The sequence below is a fragment of the Brienomyrus brachyistius genome, chromosome 6 (assembly GCF_023856365.1).
Source record: "Brienomyrus brachyistius isolate T26 chromosome 6, BBRACH_0.4, whole genome shotgun sequence".
Classification (NCBI taxonomy): Eukaryota; Metazoa; Chordata; class Actinopteri; order Osteoglossiformes; family Mormyridae; genus Brienomyrus; species Brienomyrus brachyistius.
The window spans coordinates 3,810,185-3,831,726 of record NC_064538.1 but is presented as its reverse complement, the minus strand read 5'-3'; the positions used below and the strand labels follow the sequence as shown (position 1 = coordinate 3,831,726).

The 21,542-nt window shown below is 45.6% G+C and overlaps 2 protein-coding genes across 4 annotated transcripts; one reads left to right on the top strand and one right to left on the bottom strand.

Moving 5' to 3' along the window:
- The first annotated feature begins 86 nt into the window (after positions 1-86).
- arhgef16 (Rho guanine nucleotide exchange factor (GEF) 16) lies at positions 87-12,986 on the top strand. 3 transcript variants are annotated; one of them, XM_049017215.1, is made up of 15 exons: positions 87-244; positions 1,676-2,245; positions 2,869-2,920; positions 3,255-3,406; positions 5,523-5,573; positions 6,686-6,846; positions 7,719-7,871; positions 8,669-8,798; positions 9,103-9,177; positions 9,372-9,464; positions 9,961-10,118; positions 10,861-11,046; positions 11,435-11,496; positions 11,604-11,705; positions 12,444-12,986. In XM_049017215.1, exons 2-15 carry the CDS (start codon positions 1,862-1,864, stop codon positions 12,578-12,580), a joined length of 1,896 nt encoding a protein of 631 aa, XP_048873172.1. In that variant the 5' UTR covers positions 87-244; positions 1,676-1,861; the 3' UTR covers positions 12,581-12,986. The 3 variants fall into 3 exon arrangements, with proteins under 3 accessions (XP_048873172.1, XP_048873174.1, XP_048873173.1); XM_049017217.1 differs by having other exon boundaries at positions 105-244; positions 1,827-2,245; XM_049017216.1 differs by having other exon boundaries at positions 110-244; positions 1,722-2,245.
- ybx1 (Y box binding protein 1) lies at positions 12,982-19,432 on the bottom strand. The gene is made up of 8 exons (XM_049017226.1): positions 19,145-19,432; positions 17,288-17,351; positions 17,003-17,036; positions 16,818-16,907; positions 16,083-16,400; positions 15,053-15,150; positions 14,049-14,305; positions 12,982-13,308 (listed from the first exon to the last, which is right to left on the bottom strand). Exons 1-7 carry the CDS (start codon positions 19,254-19,256, stop codon positions 14,083-14,085), a joined length of 939 nt encoding a protein of 312 aa, XP_048873183.1. The 5' UTR covers positions 19,257-19,432; the 3' UTR covers positions 12,982-13,308; positions 14,049-14,082.
- Positions 19,433-21,542: the final 2,110 nt, after the last annotated feature.

The window sequence follows — 21,542 nt, the reverse complement described above, 5'->3', positions numbered from 1 at the left end:
GAGCCAGGTATTCCTTTATTTTTTTTTCAATCAAATCGTTGCCGTAGGACGTACTTAAGGAAACGGAATGGAGGTCACACCTACAGTGAGCTGGCGGATTGAGTAATACGCTGACAAGTAGGAAGTGCTATACACCTGGATCAGCAGGAACGGGACAGGGACGGGGCGGAAACGGGGAGAACGCGGCGGCTCCGGCGGCTCTCCGGAACAGTACGCGACGGTCCGCGGCGTTCCAGTGGTGCAGGTACGTTTCAATAAAAAAATATGGATATGGCTTTTATATTAAAGACGTATGGGTAACTAGTCAGGTGATCGCGATTTTAGCGGATGTCATTTATTTCTATTCATTTAGCTGACGTTTTTTTCCAAAGCGACATACTAGTGAAGCGAATTTCCCATTACGAACATGGGGCTGTCGAGGAATCGAGTAAGGCGGCAGTGCAGCTGTCCAGCTTCCGATCGAAGCCCATGATGTTGGATATACAGCAAGGAAATCCGACGACACGCGACAAATGTTTAGAAGTTATGCAGAATAATACGTAAAAGTGGACCGATATTTGATGACATGGCGCAATACCCAACAGCTATTTTTGTGGCATAACTTTAAAGTGGCCGTGAAGCACTTTTACTCCGGTTGTGATTTATTTTTCTACATACTTATATACAGTAGCAACAGTTGATTTGTCGGACAGGTAACATTGCAGGTATTCGGGCAGGTGACTTTGTTTGTATTTGCAGAATGGCTCCGTTGTGTCGCTGCCATGAGTTCTTCCTGTTTTTTCCCTTGTTGAGTCCGCGACCCCTGCGAGTCATAATGAAGCGCAGCTCTGCGCTGGAATTCGGGGGCAGATTAAAACAGCCTCCGCGGCCATGATAATACCTGCGGGAAAGAAAAGTCAATGTTAAAACTGCGTGTTTCGCAACAGTCTGGAAGTTCTCTAGGGAATTTTAGTAGAGGCGGCGTTACAGTGTATTGATTCAGTAACTGGTGAATTTTGAATGACACTGTAAACGTAGATTTAAAGCGTTTATATACCTGTGTGCTGTGTGTATGATTTGATGGCGAACGGACTCTGCGTGTATGTGTGTGTTGTCATGTTGTCAGAAGTTGAAGGACGCGCACCTAGGTGAACTGGCCACGACGCATGTATGTATGTAAGTATGTATGTATGTATGTATTATATAAATATCCCCACAATGTGATAAAAAGCTATAGGGTTAGGCTGCGTGGGTGTTAAGATTGTCATAGATGGGATTAGGGTTTTCGCCCATAAAAAGGAATGTACAGTACCCTCACAGATATGAATACAAGTGTGTGTATGTATGTGTATAAGAGAGATATTATGTTTATATTATATTGTGAACACCAAATGTAATAAAACAGAGTTATTTTGATGTTGTGGGGACCATTTTTCAGGTCCACACAAAGATGAGAATCTGTGAATTGTCAAACATGTCGTACTTTGCTTGGTTACTCATGGTTAAGGTTAGGGCTAGCTAGGGGTTAAGGTCGTCATGTTGGCATTAGCATTTTTTTCCCATAGAAATGAGTGGAGAGTCCGCACAAAGACATAATTACAAACCTGTGTGTGTGTGTAAGAATACTCACCCTGTAACAGATCAGCATGTCATCATACCGGGTCCCCAACCAGGTGTCCTGTGTTTTCCATGACAGCGATCCACGTGTTTGAACCATATCTGGGGGTCTCTGGTTGGCACAGCGTTGGTGGGAGACATTTGCATGAAGAGAGGAAGAACATCGGCCTGGTGTGTCTCCGAGGCTTCCGGACAGTCCCACGGGTGATCAGGCACCTCTCTTACTCCAGGGGCGATTGGATTTGGAACAGCGGGTGGGGGAGCCATGGCAGATGCCCCGAATGAGCCGCAGGGGTCGGCTCTGCTCAGTAGTCAGAGCCCGGCCGCCTGGAAGATGAGCAAGCGTCAGCTCATCCCAAAGAACCTGGCAGTGACCAGCCGACCGAGGCCCCGACATCATACCACCGTGGTCACCCTGCCCGTGGTACGGGAGGACCAGCCCACCCCCGCGCTGCCCCAGGTGTCCTGGGAGGACTACGACAGCGACGGCGAGGGCGTCGGCTTCCGCAGAAACCGCCGGAACATGTCATACCGCGTGGCAGTCGCCGCTCCCCCTGATAGTGCGCCGCTGCCCTTGTCCACGCAGAAGCCCATGGGTGAGGGGGGGGGCACAGGATCCCAGCCTCTGTCCAGCCAAGAAAGTGATAAGGCAAGTGTCATCTAAGGCTTACCGTCTCCCGCATATAATGCGACGTCTCCGAAACGCGGCCCCAGGCTGCATTTCTCTGTAGTACTGCTGTGACTTATGAAGTTCCAGTTCCGGTTCAGATAAAGTTCTTATGTTTAAGGTGATTGGTGGGCAAAGGGTCACTTTGAGTCCTGAAATCTCACCTCTCACCTGTGTCCTTCAGTGCACGTGCAGCGGTATTTACCTGTATAGCTGCTCGGTATTGGATTTGAATGTGAGTGTGGGACTCATCTACGACTCTAAGGATCAGCCTGAAAATATCAGGGACTCTGCAGGGCTGTAGGCAGGATTTTAAAAACACCAAGGTGTTAAGCCCATCTTGGGTGTGCTGCGTAATGGACTGTGGTTGTTGGAGTTGCAGAAAGAATACTGAGCACTTCACCTCAGTGTCTTCAGAGGTAAGTACAGGCATGGGGAATGCGATCTTTTTATGTGTGGGGCAGGATCGTAACCTGGCTGATAAAGATGCTGGTTCGCCGCTCTGAGCGTTGGATGATTGCAGACTTAGCAGGCAGACCTGTGTGGTTATGGACTCAAGAAAAGTGTTACTCACCGATCTCACGGTGCTGATCTCTCACATCTAGAAAACATTAAGAAGGAAATCCAACCAAAGGAAAGGAGGATCCTTCAAAGATGGTATGTTTACAGTGTCATGTTATGATGCTATTATGTTAGATATGTGTTAAATTATAGTGTAAGAATTTACACTAATTGTCTGCTTAGTCCAAATGAAATGTTAATTGAAAGAGTATTGTGCATTTCTGTTGAATATTTACTTTAGGAATGATTTTTTTAGTGGTTCTTGGCATATTGCTATTCTAAGGAAATTCCTTGAAGTTTTGGTTAGTATGTATTCAGCAGAGACCGTGAAGTGTAGAGTGCTGGGGATCCAGAGCTAAGCTATCTGGGGGAACGGTTGGATTCGAACCTGCAGCCTCCCCTCACAGAAGAGCCCTCTCTCCTTCCCCAGACCCCCCCAGGCTGTACCAAGAGATCCGAGAGAGAGGTCTCCACTCAGAGGGGCAGAGTGGGGACTCGGAGCCCACGGATGAGCAACCCGAGCGGGACATCGTGGTCAAGAGCTACCGGCCCACGCAGCTCACCTGGAGTCAGCTTCCGCAGGTGAGCGAGATGGGGATTCCCTGGCCGTCTGCTGCTCTAGCCACCCAGGACTGTAACATTCCCAGACCTGCCTTATCTAGGAGTTAGCCAGCCCTGCTGGGAGAGGGGAGCCATCTGCTTTATCTTGTATCTAGTTATACCTGCTTAGAGATGAAAAAGGATTGTCAGCAGAAGATAACAAAAAAATCCACTATTTACACTTAACGTTTATTTGTTTGGGTGCTGTCGCGTGCATCAGCCCTGAGTGTCATCGACCCTGAGTAAGCCGTTTTCAGGAGAACTAGGTTTACCGGTTTTTTTCCAGGCCATTAAAACACATGTGGGTGGAACCCTTCGGCACCAGTGCTGTAGGTGCACACTGTCCAGGACAAGGTGAAATCCGGCGGTTATGTTTGCTTGGGGAGAGCATGTGGCCACTGACCGGCACTGAATACACACACACTTGCCGAGCATAATTAGCATTACTGGTCTCACTTGTGGTCTAGTCATATCACACGTCGCAATTTATTGATGCATTGCCATTGCCAATTACTTGGAACCAAAAAATTTCCAACCTCCTACATAAAGTACTGTAGGACAGCTGAAGAGAATAGATTCGTAATGCAAATTTATGCAAGCGAATGCTAAGTCTGCTAGCGTTTGATTGTGACATAAGACAGAGATTCTCACAGACTTGTGAAAATTGGCACATGGTAATTCAGGATGTGCAGCGTGTGAACAGTCAATAACGCTGTGTTGCATTTAGGAACCGAGTTGAGCCTAAGTCATACCGTGAAGAGAGAACACAGGCGAAACGCGGAGCGGTTGGCCTCTTTCATTAGGTCTGTCTTTGTAAGGCAGTTTATGGCATGGACAGTACCAGTCAAAAGTTTGGATACACCTAGCTAAAGAGAGGTTAATTTGTACTATTCTCTACATTTTACAATAATACAATTAAAAAAAACTATTCAATGACATATTTGGATTATGTACTGACCAAAAAAAGTATTAAACAAACAAAAAAAAAACGTTGTTGTGTGGGGGGCAGCTATGTGGGTTGGGACTCGGAAGGTTGCTGGTTCAAATCCCTGGGTCGGCAGAGAGATCTGACCACTGGGCCCTTCAGCAAGACCCTTAACCCCACTTGCTCCAGGGACTGGCTGACCTTACTTTCTCCTCTACGCCAGTTCCATGAGGTGGCCTCCTGGGATGCTCTTCCATTTGTCCTGAGGGAGGTCCCACATATGCTGGGCACTCATTGGCTGCTTACCCTCATTAAACTGCTTGACTGGTACTGTAGGTTTTGGATTCATATGCGGTATGAGCAGGTAATGCAGGTGAGGTTATGACCTGGTGAGTGGGCTTCACCATCGTCTGCAGTGTGTTGGGGTCCTGCAAAATGTCGTTAGTAAAACAAACACAAAATCATTTATGGGCATGCACTAACTTATACAGATAAAAAAATATTTACTGTAAAGTAACACTTTTAGAAATCGGTGTGTGACTGTTCACATTTTTTGACCCTCAGGATTTAAACCTGACTGTTTATGAATGTAGTGGTTCACGAGTAATAAGCCATTTTATTTCAGGTATGTCCTGTTTTTGTTTTATTTTTAAATGGAGGGGTGCTTGAGAGGTGGGTTAAAGCACTTGTACTCATATATGTTGCCACCATAAGGTCCGGAAGAATTGCATTCCTGGTACTGACGGTAATTTAGACACACGTGTTTTCAGAATTTTGGCCCTGGCTTGGTACCGACTGCGCCCGTGTCCTTTGGTGGACTGGCATCTTACTGCATGTCCTGTGCTTTCCGGATAAACTGGTGGATGTATTTAAAAAAATGGATGTGAAAAGCATCTGCATAGATAAAATGGTGAAAATCGGGCAGGTTATGGAACCACCGTGGGAAAAGCCTCAAAGAGAATCTATCTGCCGCACACTCTTTTTGGTGTGATTAAACTGTAAATGTAATGTTTCTGTAAATGAGTGTTTTGTGGATCTCTGAGTGGATGAAGGGCTGCAGATCTCGTTTATATTTCTGCTTGTTATGCTTCAGCTGAAACTGCGTCCTTGTGTCTGTGCTGTGCACGGGGTCTTATGACTTCCGTGATCTTTATCAGAGGGTTTGTCTTTCAGGTGCAGGACATCCTTCATTCCATCGGGGCGGAGCAGCGAAAACGGCAGGAGGTCAGTGTGCTGGAACTCGCCTCAAAATGAAACTGGAATCGGTCAGTGAAGTGCCTGAGGTGCAGTGGCGTGATCTTGCTCAGCTTCGCTTTAAATGTCACTGCTGTGCACACGGAAGGACCTGCCCTGCACAAATGGCGGGCGGCCGCACCTACAACTGAGCTATTTCTTTGCTTCCAGTGCCACACCCTGTGCTGGTGCTCACACGCTGCTTAGCCGCCCCTCCCATGACTCTGAACGCCTTCGGAGGCTCATATTTCACTGCTGTTTGTGCTGTGAAGATCTTAATAATTACACTGCAGCTGAACTGTTTCCTGTTTCCCTGAAACATGATAGTCTGGTTGTCAATTCATGCTAATGGAATAATCAAAATTTTTCCTACCATATGCACTCATATAGTGGAAAAACAATGTCAAAATTGAATTATAACTGAAATTGGGTTTCTTAGACTCTGTTTTAACTCATGACCGAATAAATTAGTTCAGCTCTGCTTGGTTTTCAAGAAACATCGTTTACCTACATGCTACATATATGGGAGGACAGTTAAAAAAGCTGTGAAGCTTTTTTTGACTTTAAGTAGCAGTGTAGCTACTGTGATTCACCTTTGTAGGGCTGGACTGTTCAGATCTTGACATTATTTTTGTTCTGCGTATGTATTCAAGCACCTCCTGCATCCAAGCAACTATTTTCCTCCTTGTCTAAAAGCTAAAGATATATATTTAGCGGTGATTGATTGTAGAGTTGGGCCGGTACCATGGTGTAACCTTGGTGGTGCAGTGGTTAGCACTGTTGCCTCACACCTTTGGGACCTGGGTTCGAGTCTCCACCTGGATTAAATGTGTGGAGTTTGCGTGTTTGTCGTGGGGTTTCCTCTGGGTACTCCGGTTTCCCCCCCACAGTCCAAAGACATGCTGATGCTAATTGGAGTTAGGAAATTGCCTCTAAGTGTGCATGTGTGAGTGTGTCCTATGATAGGTTGACCCCCCCCATCCTGGATTGTCTGCCCTGAGGTTCGGCTGTGATTGTGAAAGCCCCTAGCTGCTGCGGTTTGAGGTGCAGCTTTGGGTTCTGCTGCCCCTGCTGATGGCAGTGCCCTTGTGTGTGCTCCACAGGCCATGTTTGAGATCATCACCTCTGAGTTCTCCTACCAGCACAGCCTGAGCATCCTGGTGCGTCATTTCAAGAACAACAAGGAACTGAAGGGCACCATGACGCAGACTGAGCACCACCACCTCTTCTCCAACATCTCTGTCATCCAGGCCATCAGCCAGCGGTGAGAGTCTGGCGCTGTTGGCTGCTTGCATGTGGCTGGTTTTTATTTCTTCAGATGGTTGGACTCTTACCTTCTACCTCAAGCCTGGTACAGGTGCAGAAGTTCCATGTCACCTGGTCAGTCTGCTGCCTGACGCACCTCAGAGTTAGACGTCTGGGTAGACTTAAGGAATGTATAATAGTTAACATTCTTCAGCACGATAATTTTTTTTAACAACCCCGATTTGCCTTTGTTGCTGCATGATGGACAGTCCTCGGCGTTCTGTTGAGATCTTGACTTGGTTGCTGTTTTTTTCTGTGAGGGATAGTTTCAAGAACAAAGGCTGATTGACTGGAAAGTCTTAAAACTTTGGTTCAAAGGCAAAATGGGGACTGGGCTGGCGCAGGTCATGGGCATCCAGCCGACGCATGCCAGCAGATGGAGTAAATAAAGATGGCCACCGCATCTCCTTTCACCAAGTGGTGCAAGGTGACTGAAAGAGCAAATCAGCTGCCTGGACATTGAAAGGTCTTGGTTTGAGGCTGTGCTCCTTGCTACCTGCAGAACTGGGACATCTTACCACCACCACAGTTTGCATAAGAGGCACACGTAGACGTGCCATCCTGAATCTGCTTCACAGAGCCCACTCACACCTGCACATGTTAGGCAGCAACACGAGGGTTCTCATCCTTTACATTCTCCAGTAGGTCGGAAGGTAACCATCGTTTGTGAAGCTTGTATACCACTTCATTTGTGGCGCCTGTTCGGGGAAATGGCTGATGTTTGGGAATAGGCCTCCGCATGTCAGAGATGCAACCTATAACAGATTTGTAAAAATCATACTTTTTTTTCAGTACCGATTGTCTTGACAGAATTCGATTGTCGTTTTTCAGGTTCTTCGAAGAACTGGACAGACGGCACCAGGAGAACCCTGTAATCAGGGACATTAGTGACATTGTGCAAACACATGCCACCCACCACTTCCAGCCGTACATCATCTACTGCTCCAATGAGACCTTCCAGCAGAGGACACTGCAGAAGCTGCTGTGAGTCCCCCCCCCCCCCCCCCTCGGGGCCTAGTTAGGAGCCCTGTAGACTTTATTAAACCCTTAGTAACTGAAGTATGCCATTGATGAGCACCTTCTTACCATCCATATATAGCAGTCAAAACATTATGACCACTCCCTTCTGAATCGAAATAACGTCACCAACTTTGTAAAAATGTCACAAGTCAAGGTCTGGAACATATTAGACAGTAAGCTAATATTCGGTACTTGTAGCTGACATGCTTAATGCAGGGGTAAAGACCTGAGTGAATTTGATAAGGGCCAAATAATTGTAGCCGGACGGCTGGGTCTGAGTATCTCTCGCGGGGTGGCTTGCTGACAGGCCACGGCTCGTTGATGCGAGAACAAAGACTATCCCATCTGGTAAAAACCAACAGAGATTATTATGGCATAAACCGCATATCATTTTAATGATGCTAATGTGTCACGACACACAGTGTGTGGAGCTGTGTTCCGTACGGGGGGGCTGCATGGTGGCAGATCCGACTCCAACGCCTCCCACATATGTGTGACACGTACCTGGCCGTCCACGTGATGCAACAGAAAGGTCATGAAAATGGCGACTTTATCGATCTAAGGTCCGGTTCTGACGCGTTGGCGGTGCTTTTCGACGGTGCACAGGGGTCAGCATGGGCACCCTGACTGGCCTTTCGGTTACGCAGCCGTGTGTGTGTGTGTGTGTGTGTGTGTGTGTGTGTGTGTGTGTGTGTGTGTGTGTGTGTGTGTGTGTGTCAGGCTCATTGCTGACAGGCAAATATCCACTCTCTGTCCTGCAGTGCAAGCAACACAACATTCAAAGAGGTGCTGAAGCGGATAGAGAGCAGTGCGGAGTGTGGAGGCCTGCCCATCATCTCCTTCCTGATCCTCCCCATGCAGCGAGTCACCCGTCTGCCACTACTCTTGGACGTCAGTTGTGTGCCCCACTCCCCCACTCACTCACTGCTTCAGGCAGACAAACAGTCACATCGTAATTCATATTTATGGGTGATTTTGTAGAAGAGCCCAGAATGCATCAGTGTTGGTGAATGACAGGGAAATGTGCAGTAATCTAAAAGCCAGATGTGCATAGAAAAATCAGGATAAAGATAAAATGAACAAAATAACTACAGGACATATGACATTATTAACATGAACGACAGAATAATTTACTGTTGTTGTATTAATTATTGTTGTTCATTTTAATTTAAAAACTGTATTCATTATTTTATAGACCATATGCCAGAAGACTCCTGAGAAGACGTTTGAACATGGGTCTGCTATGTTTGCACTAAAGACCATAAGCAAGGTATTCTGGGAGGGGCTGCCAAGGCCTGCTATTGGGCAGGTGCTGAGGCCTGTTCCACTGTGCACAGGGTGGGGTCAGGCCAGGCCTGGATGCTCACCAGGAGCCAGGTGCTCTTCCTGCCAGGGGGAGTCATTTCGTTTTCAGTAAAACCTCATTTTGGCGTAGTGTTAAGGATGGCAAACGTTCGCCCTCAGCTGGTGAAGAAGTGCAATGACGGCGCCCGAACCATGGAGAGAACAGAGCAGATGTACACCATTCAGAAGCACATGGACTTTGGGAAGATCAAGGTACTGTCGCCATGGCGATTTCCTGGCCCTCGGGCTGCATTCACCCTCGTCACCACTGCTGTGTTTTCAGGATGCTTGTTGTGTACAGCTGCACGGCGTAATGAAAAGCTTTTTGCTGCTTTGTCAGAAACTGTAATAATGAATGACAGTAAAAACAGCAGTAAACCAGAAAGGGGGAGGAGAGTACAGGGTGTAGATAATACCTTAAATAAATTGCAGGCAACATCTAAGGTAAGTTTACAAGCTTAAAGGGATTACATAACCCCTTAGATCCTTTGGCATGATTCCCATATCACAGATTTTTTTTAAATAATAAACAGAAGCATATGCTGTGATAACTGACATTAACATTATTATTATTAGCATCTTATTAGCTTCTTGGTTTGTCTGAAATTATGTAGCTCCTGCTCCAGTACTGCTTACTAGGTACTTGATACATAAATGCAGAGAGTGGGGGGTTCTCCTGCCGTCTCATGGCAGTGTGATGTTCCTTCAGCCTTTCCCCCTGATTTCCGCCTCACGTTGGCTGCTCAAACGTGGGGAGCTGCTTGTCTGCACTGAGGAGCTCAGCATCTTCTGGAAGCCGTACAAGAGCCACAAGAGTTTCCACCTGCTCCTGTTCAGTGATGTACTCATCGTCACGCGGAAGAAGAGGTGGGAAGAAGACCGGGGCTGTACAATAGATAACGTCGCTATTTATATGTGCACATGTGCAATAATCAGCAGGGCTTCAGATGACTGCCATAGCCTTATGTTTAATGAACGTGTGTGACTATAAAGTACCGCTACACCACGATGTCTCTTTACCTTGTTCATCCACAGTATCTCCACCTCTAAAAGATGTTGTAGCTGCTTAGCTGTCTCCTTCTTCACCGCCACTTCAGTGCTTATGGTTTCCATGATTTACCAAAACAGTAGCATATAGTGTGCTCTGTTAAAGTAATGTAATAAACATAGGATATGCCTAATTCAGGGGTCTCCAACTCCGGTCCTGGAGAGCTACTATACTGTAGGTTTTCTGTCCCTCTTGGCTTCTGATGAGCCACAGCTGTTCCTGGTATTTACCTGAGAGCAGGTGTGGTTCATCAGAAGGCAGGTAGGATAGAAAACCTACTGGACAGTAGCTCTCCAGGACCGGAGTTGGAGACCCCTGGCCTAATTTATACCGATCACTAACTTTGGGGCTTCACAATATGCATCTCATTAATATTTTAGACATGCTAATAATCTGTTTGCCAAATTGTGGGAATAAGTCAATGTCTGTATAGGTCTGATTTAAGCCGCCGACTGGACAGATTATATCGCATTTATTTTGTGATGTGATATTGTGCAGGCCTATTACATGTCAATTTGAATAAATGCCTCGTGATTTTATATCGCTCTGTGCATCTTCCAGTGAAGAAAGCTTCACTGTGATCGACTACGCCACTATGGACAACGTGGAGGTAGAGCTGGACTGCTCCGACAAGCAGCCGTCTCAGTCGTCCAAGACGGGCAGCAGTAGCCTCTTCCCTCTGAAGCTGGTTATGAAGAAGAACAGCGAGGGACGCACCGAGCAGATCGCCTTGGCGGCCGAGTCTCAGTGAGCCCCGCACTAACCCCCATTTTTGCTTTTCCCATTGTGCTGCTGTTAATCTGCTCCCCCCCCCCCCCATGCCCTCTGCTGGTTGTATTCAGAAATGCATATGATGAACTCATCGCAATCCAGGTTAAGAAATCTGTTTAACAGAGATGCAAACTCTAAATGTTTTATCTTAAAGTCACAGTTTGCTGTAAATGAATTACATACCGTTATATTTCAATATAACATAATGTTATATTTCAATATATTTATTTTTTTAAATCGGAGGCTTCACAGTGGTTATACCATATAGAGTGAACTTTTAAGTGGTGGATCAGGGCTGCCTTGCTTGCGTGTTGTAATGCTGGGGGGAGGGTTTGTTCATCCTTGCTTTTCTTCACTCCTGCAGGATTGATCGCGCTCGTTGGGTGACAGCTCTGCGTAAACGAAAACAAACAGACCCCACTTCCAGTAAGGAGCCCGAAAGAGCCCCTTTCAGGATCTTTGTTCACCTTCATGCTCACCCACGCTGTCACTCTCTGAATGTTTCCCTCCCTGCTTCTCTCTGATGCCTTCAGGTCTGACGCAGTGTGAGGTGAACAAGGCCTACATGCCCAAGGAGTCCGACGAGCTCGGTCTGCAGCAGGCTGAGGTTGTGCTCATCCTCCAGAGGGAGGACGGTGAGGCCCCAGTCTTCTAATTCACCTCTTTAGAATAAATCTTCTTATCTGCCAGGACCTTCTGCTGCGGCAGATTGGCAGCAGCTCTGGGGCTGTTCCAGGTGGAGGTGCAGCTTGCATCGTCTTCCTCATGCGGCAGCATAGGAGTTTGATGTTGGAGGGGGACAGAGTTTAGTAATTGATATACAAAGTCCTATTTATTTTTATGAATGAAGTAGTTAAATACCCCCCCCCCCCAGTTCCTATGCACCCATCCCCATGGGCATGTGAACTTAGACAGACGTACTTTATTTGATCCCGGCAGCTGAAGTACTGTGGATTTAAGTGAATTTTGAACAATATATCCAGGCCCGGACTGGCTGTCTGATGTACTGGGCATTTTTCCGGTGGGTTTGTGGGCCAGATAATTCCTTGTAGATATGCATGTGTGGTAGTTCTATAAGGGCAGAAGTCCAAGGCTGATTTTTAATCCCAGGCCAGGCCTGACTATGTCCCTACAAGGAATATTTTCTTAGTACTTTTTTTTTCATATATGTATTTGAAGCTTAATATGCCACTTCAGTGCCCAAGTGTCTGTGGGACATTAAAGTGAGTCAGAGTGGTGGTCCCTCATGGATGAAGGGAACTAGTGCACGGAGAGGCTTCCACTAAGACCGCTACTTGGTTTATAAGGGTGATATGTGCAGAACACAGTGTATTGGGGTCCACCTCATCATATAATGCTCCTCCCCCCCGCAGGCTGGTACTATGGGGAACGCATGCGTGATGGAGAGAAAGGCTGGTTTCCTGCGAGCTACACCACAGAGATCACAGATTGCGTGGTTGCAGAGAACAACATGCGGCGCATGCGCAGGTTGCGCGAGACCAACGTGTGACCCACCTCCCCCACCAGGATCAGTTAGTCACATCGCACTCCTAGACAGACCACCCATCTACAGACCACCATCAGTCTGGCCCTGGCTGCAGGAGGCTAGGGACTAAAAAAATGGATAATTGTGAAAAGGCTACTGAATGGTTTTTTGTTTTGTTTTTTTTAATGTACAGAAAAGTAAATTAATAGCAGATCGAACAATATTTTATGTGTTGTAATGGTCAAAGATCCTGGGCCAACATTTCATTGGAATTTGGATGAACTGTGTAACAACTGTGAACTTCTTTCATAGATGTAATTGTTGATGAACTTTCTTTAAATGTGGTACTTTTAATCTGACCGTATTTTGTGTCAACTTCCCGTCAGTAAGATTTATGGCTATCACTCATAATAAAAATGTTGATATACGATTCTTCCTTTGACTTTTATTTGCGCTTGCCTTGTTAAAATTCATGTTGTACACATAAAAAGTTTAAAAATGTCAAATTGACCAGATATCAAATTACTTGTCTTTTAAAAACTTGTGTAAAAACTTAAGACCGATTTTAGAAAAGTCTGCCGTTTTGGGAAAAAAAATTGACCTGTTACATAAAATTAAAGGAAAAAAAATTGAGCTGCATAGGTTTTGCAGGCAAATTGGTGGGATTCTGGTCATGGTGCAAGCTGCAAGCTTTCGATGTCGAGTCAAATCTGCTCCTTATTGCTCAGATCTTCAGTGGTTCATTCTGACAGCTGAAACAGAAAATTTGTATCATCACATTCACTCATCGACTTTCACAAAAGCAATTTGAAGCATTTGTACAGTGCAAAGTTTTACAAGAGCTAAGCATGCTCACGGGGATCTGAACCAGCAACCTTCTGAATACGAACCCACCACTATAACCACTATGATACATGTTGCACTTGTTTGAAAAGGTAGGTGTCTACAGCCTGGTGAATCTGAACTCATCACTGGAGCAGCAGTTCCTTGAAGAAGTGACCTTAATTCAGCCCAACACTCGCAATCCCAGTCTACATGGGCACCATGGAAATAGGGACTGAGTGATGCAGCATGTCTGGTCTGCTGCATCCACCGCATTACCTCGTTATTTTTTGTGGGTGTTCGCAAACCCAGCCCAACTCACTGGTCAAGATTAAGGGGGGGGCTTTAATGTCTTTGCAGAGTGAGCTGGGCTGGGCAGAACACCAAGCGGGGCGGTGAACTTCACCACACTCACTCCCTCGCCGCATGTCCCCTACTGGTTTTTTTGGCCCACAGAGAGAGACACCAGTTTGGCCAAATATAGGCTTGAGATGCTGAATACAGGGACAGGAAAACTGACAAAACAGCTGGACGCTACAGGGTGCGGAGAACAGCTCTACACCTATCAGCTACAACGCTGGCGCTGAAACAGGGTTCGTGCTCACTGTCCATGTGAAGGACCAGCTGAAGTCCACTCAGAGAGCCCGGCCTGTCTACAAAGTGGACCCACCCGGATAATGGTAGAGACGGTCAGCCGATGCGTGTCACTCGGCGCCGCCCTGCTGCTCGGCGTCGGGAGCAGGTGGCTTCTCTGGCGCCCTGCTGGTCACCTTGTTCTCCTTGCCCTCCTGGGTCCTCGTGCCGGCAGAGGTGGCCTGCGGGCGCCTGCGCCGGTAGTTAAAGTTGCGGCGGTAGCGACGCTGGGAAGTGTCCTGGGCCTCCTTATCCTCCTCAGCATCCCGCGGTGGTCTGGGACGGGGGGGCGCCCTGAGTCGGGGGTGTGAGGGGGTAGGACTTCAATCAACAAAAGTTGAATTTACCCAGAAAAAAAAAATACCTGCATACATGCAGATGAGCAGAAACTCGTAATTATACAAACAACATCTATTTATCCAAAGAAAGTTTACATATAAAAACCATAAGTTGCGCTCTAAGTAGAAATGTCTGCAGGGAAATGGACACACTACTGACGGTCACTGTTTGCTAAATTTGTCAGGCGTGTGTTGAAGACACTTCGCATTGCAAAATGTCAGAAAAAAACATTATTTCACCAAGCGGCTGCAGCTCAGGACTGCGATGACATCGTACTGCTGTCGGGTGAAACAAGGGGGCAGCGTGTGGCTCAGTGGGCTAAACCTCGGCGCCGGTCACCTGCCAGCAGTCATACCACCTGCACTTCAGACTACGTTGCTGGAAGAGGTGTTGGTGTGGCCGGCAGGGGGAGCTCACCCTGCGGTCAGCGTGGATTCTAGTGCAATGATGGGTCTCAATAAAGTATAATCATTTCAAAATCCACAAATTTTAACACTTGTTAAAATGTTAAATGCTAAAAACAGATCATATGCCCCAAAAATGTGTCTTATTTCGGATAAGTCTTTTATCTTGATTTTGGTTCTGTTTGTATGTATTAAGCCTGTGCGACGTTAATGTCACAGATCAAATTCTCTGTCCTTTAGCTTTAAGCTTTTTCTTAAGCCCTGTCTGGTCCAGATCGGAGGGCGACGGGAAGCAAACCTGGCTGTGAACCTTGGCCGAAACCCCTGGTAGTAGTTCTGCCTCGCTGGTTTGGCGCTCTGTTCTGGGCCAGACTGGTTCTCCTCCTCTTCACCTCCCTGCAGTGGGAAACACAGGATAAACACCACTGGTTCATACCTCTGTGGCTGAGCACTCAAATCCTGCCTCTGCTCCATGTGACTGGAGCCTCCATGTTCACCTTCGGCAATTAGACTGACTGTTACTCTCTAAATTGCCCACAGGACAGTGTATCCCAATCCAGTCATCGGGGACCCACAGCCAGTTCAGGTTTTTGCTCTCTCCTAGGTCCCTGCCAGACAGTCCCTAGTAAGGAGCTGAAAGGGAGCAAAAACCTGAACTGGCTGTGGGTCCCGTGGACCGGATTACAAAACACTGCCATCGTGTATCTGAGTGTGTGTGTAAGCCCAGAGCTGGACTGACATGCCATCCAGGATGTACCCAGTGCTGCCTGGGACAGCCTCCAGGACCCATGTGGCCCAGACCAGATAAATGGAAACAAGCGAGAAGATCAGGGTTCTGTAACCCAGTACCTGAATGGCTGCGACACTTTCGGTCCGAACCTGAGCCCCTTAACCGGCCAGATAATATTCCCTCATTTACTGAGAGATTCTACATATGTATCATTTCAGATCACTTTTTCAGAAATCCAGCTTGAGACCAAAAGACCTAAAATAATTACATATACAATCACAATCAATCAATCCATGAATCCATCCGTCCAGGTACAAGCTCATGGGAGGGGGGGGGATTTCTGAGGTGTTATGGATGAAATTTTGCCCCTTTTCCTCTAACTTAGAGGTTCCCACCCCCCCTGGTCTGAGGCTGGAGTTTTTTTCACTATATATTTTCAGTTTTTTATGGTCTCTCACATTCATTCATTCCGTTTCTTTCTGAGAAGTATTTATGAACATTTATGAAATCGATGATTGACCCACTGGCCCCCCCATCTCTCACATGGGCATCAGAAAGTTGGGCAGCCCTCCTCTAAGCGGGAGGGGGCAGCACACACCTCGGTCACCTCCCCCCGCTGTGGCGCTGTGCTGTAGGTGGGCCGGCGGCCATAACGGCGGTGAACGAAGTACGGTGGGTAGCGGCGGCGACCGGGGAAGGCGGGCCGGCGTTGCTGTACGGGCTGCGGCTCGCTGTCCGCACCACCCTCTGGGCCCCCCTGGTCGTCCCCCTCCCCGTCGCTATGGTAACTCTCCGGGTAGTCACGAGCAGGGCCCCGGCGCCGCGGGTAACGGCGGTAGCGATTGCGGTCTGCGGCGTACTTGCTCCCCTGGACTGGGACCCCCCCTGGCCCGGTGACGTTCGCGGCCTCTGCACCCTGAAGCACCGTTTCACAGGAAATGACACAAAGAGAGTGAAGCATAACTGCGTGCACTGCCTTTTTACTGCACGCGCAGTGCGATGATTATAGCTAAACGCTGCAGAACAGAAAACTAAAGAATGCATTTTTATTTCATTAACTATGAACAAAACACAGAGAAAATAAATTCATTTGTAAAGAAAAGTTCAATTAGCAAAGACACAAAAAAATTAACCAAACGCGAAACAAAAAAAGTGTTAATATCAAGTGTTAAATGTAGTTTAAAAGAACACAAAAAAACTGCTTGTTCTGATTTGCTCTGACCACCTCATTGTGGATCCTAGTCTATTTGTCTTTCGCTTGCAATCACACATCTCCACACCATGCTCTGCTATTAGCACAAATATACCCCCCCCACCACAACAGCCTCATTACCTTCTCCCCCTCCACCACATCGAACTCCACTGTCTCTCCATCTCCAACACTACGCAGGTACTTCCTTGGGTTGTTTTTCTTTATTGCAGTCTTAAAAGCCAAGGGCAAAAGAAACAACGTCATTTATTTCCATAGCACCAGAACAGGAAGTGTACAGATATACTATACGCATAAAATATACATACCTGATGGACAAAAACATCCTCTTTCGTATCATTCCTTGTAAACAAGAAAAAAAAAACACAAAGCCCAGTTAATATTGTTCATCAGTGCTGAATTAAGGCATCACTGAGGAACCGGGCATGGATCACACTAGCTTACTGGCTGAATAATCCCTTCAGATGTAGTAAAATGAGCATGATGCTGACTGACGCATCATTGGAATAAGTACCTAACAGCTATGATAGGATTAGAACAGGAACTGGCCTATAGGGCATATCTATGTCCTTAGTGGAGTGGAGGGCATTTACCTGTTGATGAAACCGTATCCATTTCTTACGTTGAACCACTTGACTGTACCCAAGACCTTTGTTGCTGGGGAGAAAAAAAAACACACACACACATGCATGCTTAAAAAACTGTAAAATTATGTATTTAAGGCAAGATGCATTAAAATATCCCTACCGTTTAAATGTTCAAATCCATACAAAGTAAAAATTCCACCCCAGAGCTTAAGCCTCATAAAGTGCATCGTTTTTTGCTTTTTTTTTTTTAAATAAAAATATTAAACGAGTCTGACAATCAACCCAATTCTTAGACGCACAAAATACAGAATCCAATAGGAACCTGTAAAAAAATAGACACTTGTACTTATTTCACAAGGTTTGCAAAAATAATTTGACAAATACCTGGCATACGCGACCCCATACAAAACGGAAAACGTGGCATCGGAACGCTTTCGGTATATTGCCATGACTAGTTACTCGAATGAGATTTTTAGCGAGTGGATGAAGAACTACGAGGTACGAGCTGACTTAACGAGCCAGATGCAAATGAAAGCATGAACACTTCGGATGCGGTAAGAAGCGCATCATCTATACCGCTTGTCAGCTTTTTTTCGGGGTGATCGCGTCGCATACTGTGTGTCAGACTGACGGCAGGTGGTTTCTAACTACACCGCATGAAACATCATTTAAAACACGGGACAGATAAGAACAAATAAATAATAATGAGACATAAAAACTCAAACTCCACTTAGGGTATATTTACTCATTTGCCGATTGAATGTGTCTGTACAATACCTGGCCATCCGGATCAAAACGAGACGGCAAATGAAACCTGCCATAAGTATACATGACAAAATATTTGTATTAATTCCCTTAGTCGTAGAATGCTAAAAATCACTCTGCAAACAAAAACAAATTCATTTCGCCTCAGAAGCCGCATGGCGGACATTTTGAATAAAATTTCCTAATCTAAACGCACCTAGTATTCTTACCCGTTAGCTCGCTAAAGAATAGCTCGTCTGGTTAGACAAACGTCCGGCCTGTATTTCTTTTTTAGACTAACGATGGAAATCCTGGATAGCTGTAAAAAATCCCCGCAATTGAAATTGCATGAAATTACAGGAGTGCGATGCGCAATAGGAAGGAGCGGTCCGTGCAGGCGCGCGCACACGGAGACAAAGAGACAATGCATCCGGGCCGGCAGCCTGCAGTGCCGCATCGCCGCATCGCGGGCATCCCCTGCGCCGCTAACGGCAAGCTGCCTCCGCTACACTGGCACCTCCATAAGCCACTGGCAGTACAGTAGCTCACGCTCCTCTTTACTTGGTCGAAAAGGAGAACTTGAGCAGCTGGAGAAACTGCAATGGTGCGGAAGGGGCTTCTCTTTACAGGCTGGGAATAAGGGTCACTAACAGGGGCCGCTTCGGGTACCTTAGGCAGGATGTGACAGCTGGGGCCATTTCGGCCGTCATTACACACACGCAGATCGTCTACTAATCTGGCCCTCTCTCCATTTAATGCATCTTCAGAACTTATCTACCTGGTTAGATAATCTCCAGCAGAACTGATAGACAGGCTTATTGACTACATAAGCCTAACTCGGTTATTATTCAGTAATTATTACTGCAAAAGATCTACATGAGTAAGCATAATGGTAACTATAAGTATCGTTGTTGCAAGTGTTATTTATAACAACAACAATAACTAATAATAATAATAATAATAATAATAATAATATCAATGACTTGCTGATGATACATACTAACCTAAAAGAATCCACAAAATGAACTCCCACACCCCTGCTGACCAGCTACATGTGCAGCACGTTGTTCTGGTACTAATAAGACTCAAATTTATCGAAAACGGCTCCTAAATGCTTACCAATAACCTTCTTATTATCCCCCGCGGTAGTAGCGGCTGCCGGGCTGGATGAGCTCTCATCTTCAACGACAGGCTGTGGTGGCTGTTGTTGTGATTCGACCTCGCTGCTCATGGTCGGTTCTCGTTGGTAATTTAGAACTGGTGCCGTCGGTGGGTTTTCAAGTGTGTTTCCCGGTGCTAGATGGTAACCTGGGCCGGTGGCAATGGGGGCTGCAGCCTTCGGGCTCTCACAGCGCACCTTCCTCCGCTCCCGTTGCCGATCGAACTGGGCTGATTGTGACTTGAAGCTGCATAATATTGCAGGCGCAATTCCCTCCCACTCTATCCTTTGATTCGTCGGAATTACTGTTCGTCAACGTCATTCGGCATCTCTCTTTATTTTCATTGGTCAACTCAAATGACCGACCATTTTCCGAATTGGGACAATGAGTTAGATGGAACTACCGCTACATGACACTAGGATGAATCTCAAAAGAATCAAGCGTTTAGTGTCTATTGCAATCAAAATTAATAGCGTCCAATAAAAACACATCTGGGAATAATCAAACTATGACCTATTAACTATGATCTATGAACTATGATCTATTTCGGGTGAACAATTGGACTGAATTATTAACTACATCAAGAACTGAGGTATTTGAACTATATAATACGTGCTGTTTTAGTTAATCTAAATAGTTATTTCTTTTAGATTAATATTTGAAGAGAATTGGTACATAGTTTTTTTTTATCAAGGCTGAGTGATCACTGTTACCCTTGATTATAAAATTTACTAAACCTATAAGGTGATCCTGCCTAGTTTTTATTACCGTACTGTTACAATAAAACATTGTTCATGTCGAAAGTTGAAGAGACTGTAAAACGGGTTGTTAATTTATAATCTATCTAGTGAGCCACTCAATGGAGACTGGAAAATGCTAGCTATACTGGACAATGACTTCTGCCCTCTGCAGGTCGTCTTGGCCAAACAGACGGACACTTTTAACAACAGATGGAGACAGTTGCACTGTTCCAGCTATACAAGGTCGTTAACCGGGCAAACACATTCACAGAACATTCATTTGCTCAATTTGCAATACCCACAGTGCAATGTTATTTCTTTCTGAACCGTTACTTTGGAATTCCATGCAATATTTGCCGGATATTCTTTGCACCTTTACTGTTTATTCTTGTTTATTAATTATTGCAACTGTCTATTAATGTACAAATGTCTTTATTTCTATCCAATTTACCGTGGTGTAAAATACCGAGTACGGATTACAAATATCCCATATTTCTCCCGCATGTTGATAGTGGCTCCCTGACGCCCACAAATTAAATAGAATATCCAAGACATGTGTTTTTTAGAACGAAAGCGCGCGCGAGAGAGCGAAGACCCCCAGAGCTTAAATAAATCTATGGAGAAGGAGAGTGCGCGCCAGAGAGCCCGCTATCAACACGCGAGAGTCTCTTGGAACTTCCGGGACAGGTGGCATGTCTATTATTTAAATAACTATATATGTAGTCAAGTGAACAAATCATAATATATGAGTTCCTATTAAATCAGTGGTGGAAAGTAACGAAATAAAATTACTTCCTTACTGTACTTAAGTAGGCTACATTTTTCACCTATCTATACTCAAGTAAATGCAGCAGTGGATATTTGAATTAAACCTTATTACATCCTACAGCAAATATTGATACTTTTTACTATACTACATTTCTTCTTAGTGTTGCGCTACATTTTACAATAACATTGCTGTTTTTTTAAGCAGAGACCAGCCACCCAAAGCATGGAGCAGGCGTCAGAGGTCTCCAATCCTGTGGGCTCTTAGGAAACCTTGGGGCGTCGTATTATTTTTAGTTTGTTTGTTGCGCTGTTGGAGAGATTGGCTGCCATACATTTTGTACTATATACAACACCTTTTGAATAATTATGTAAATTGGCTCCGGAAATGGCAAGATGTGATCCTCAGATGTTTATGGTCAGGCTAAATTATTGGTGTATTGTGAAGAGCATGTTGATAGTACCCTGACAAAAGTGCTTAGAATTGCATCCTGTTACTATTAGCTGGTAAGTTTTATTTAATAACACACACACACATATAAGGTTTTGCGATATGTCCAAGAGCTCATATCCCGATAACAATACATATCACGATACAGCACATTTTCTGTGCGTTCAATAATATTCTTTATATAAAATGACTACATTGAAATACCCGTTATATTTCTTATTTACTCAACAAATAAGGCACATAATCGTTTTTCCTTTTATTTAGAACCTTTCTGTGCAATTTTTCAATGAAACATAAAACAAAATATAAAATGATGTATAAAATACTTAAAGGTAAATAGAAAACTGTAAACTGTTGGAGCACGTGCGATGGACAGAGCTGTGAAATGTGCGGGGTACGCA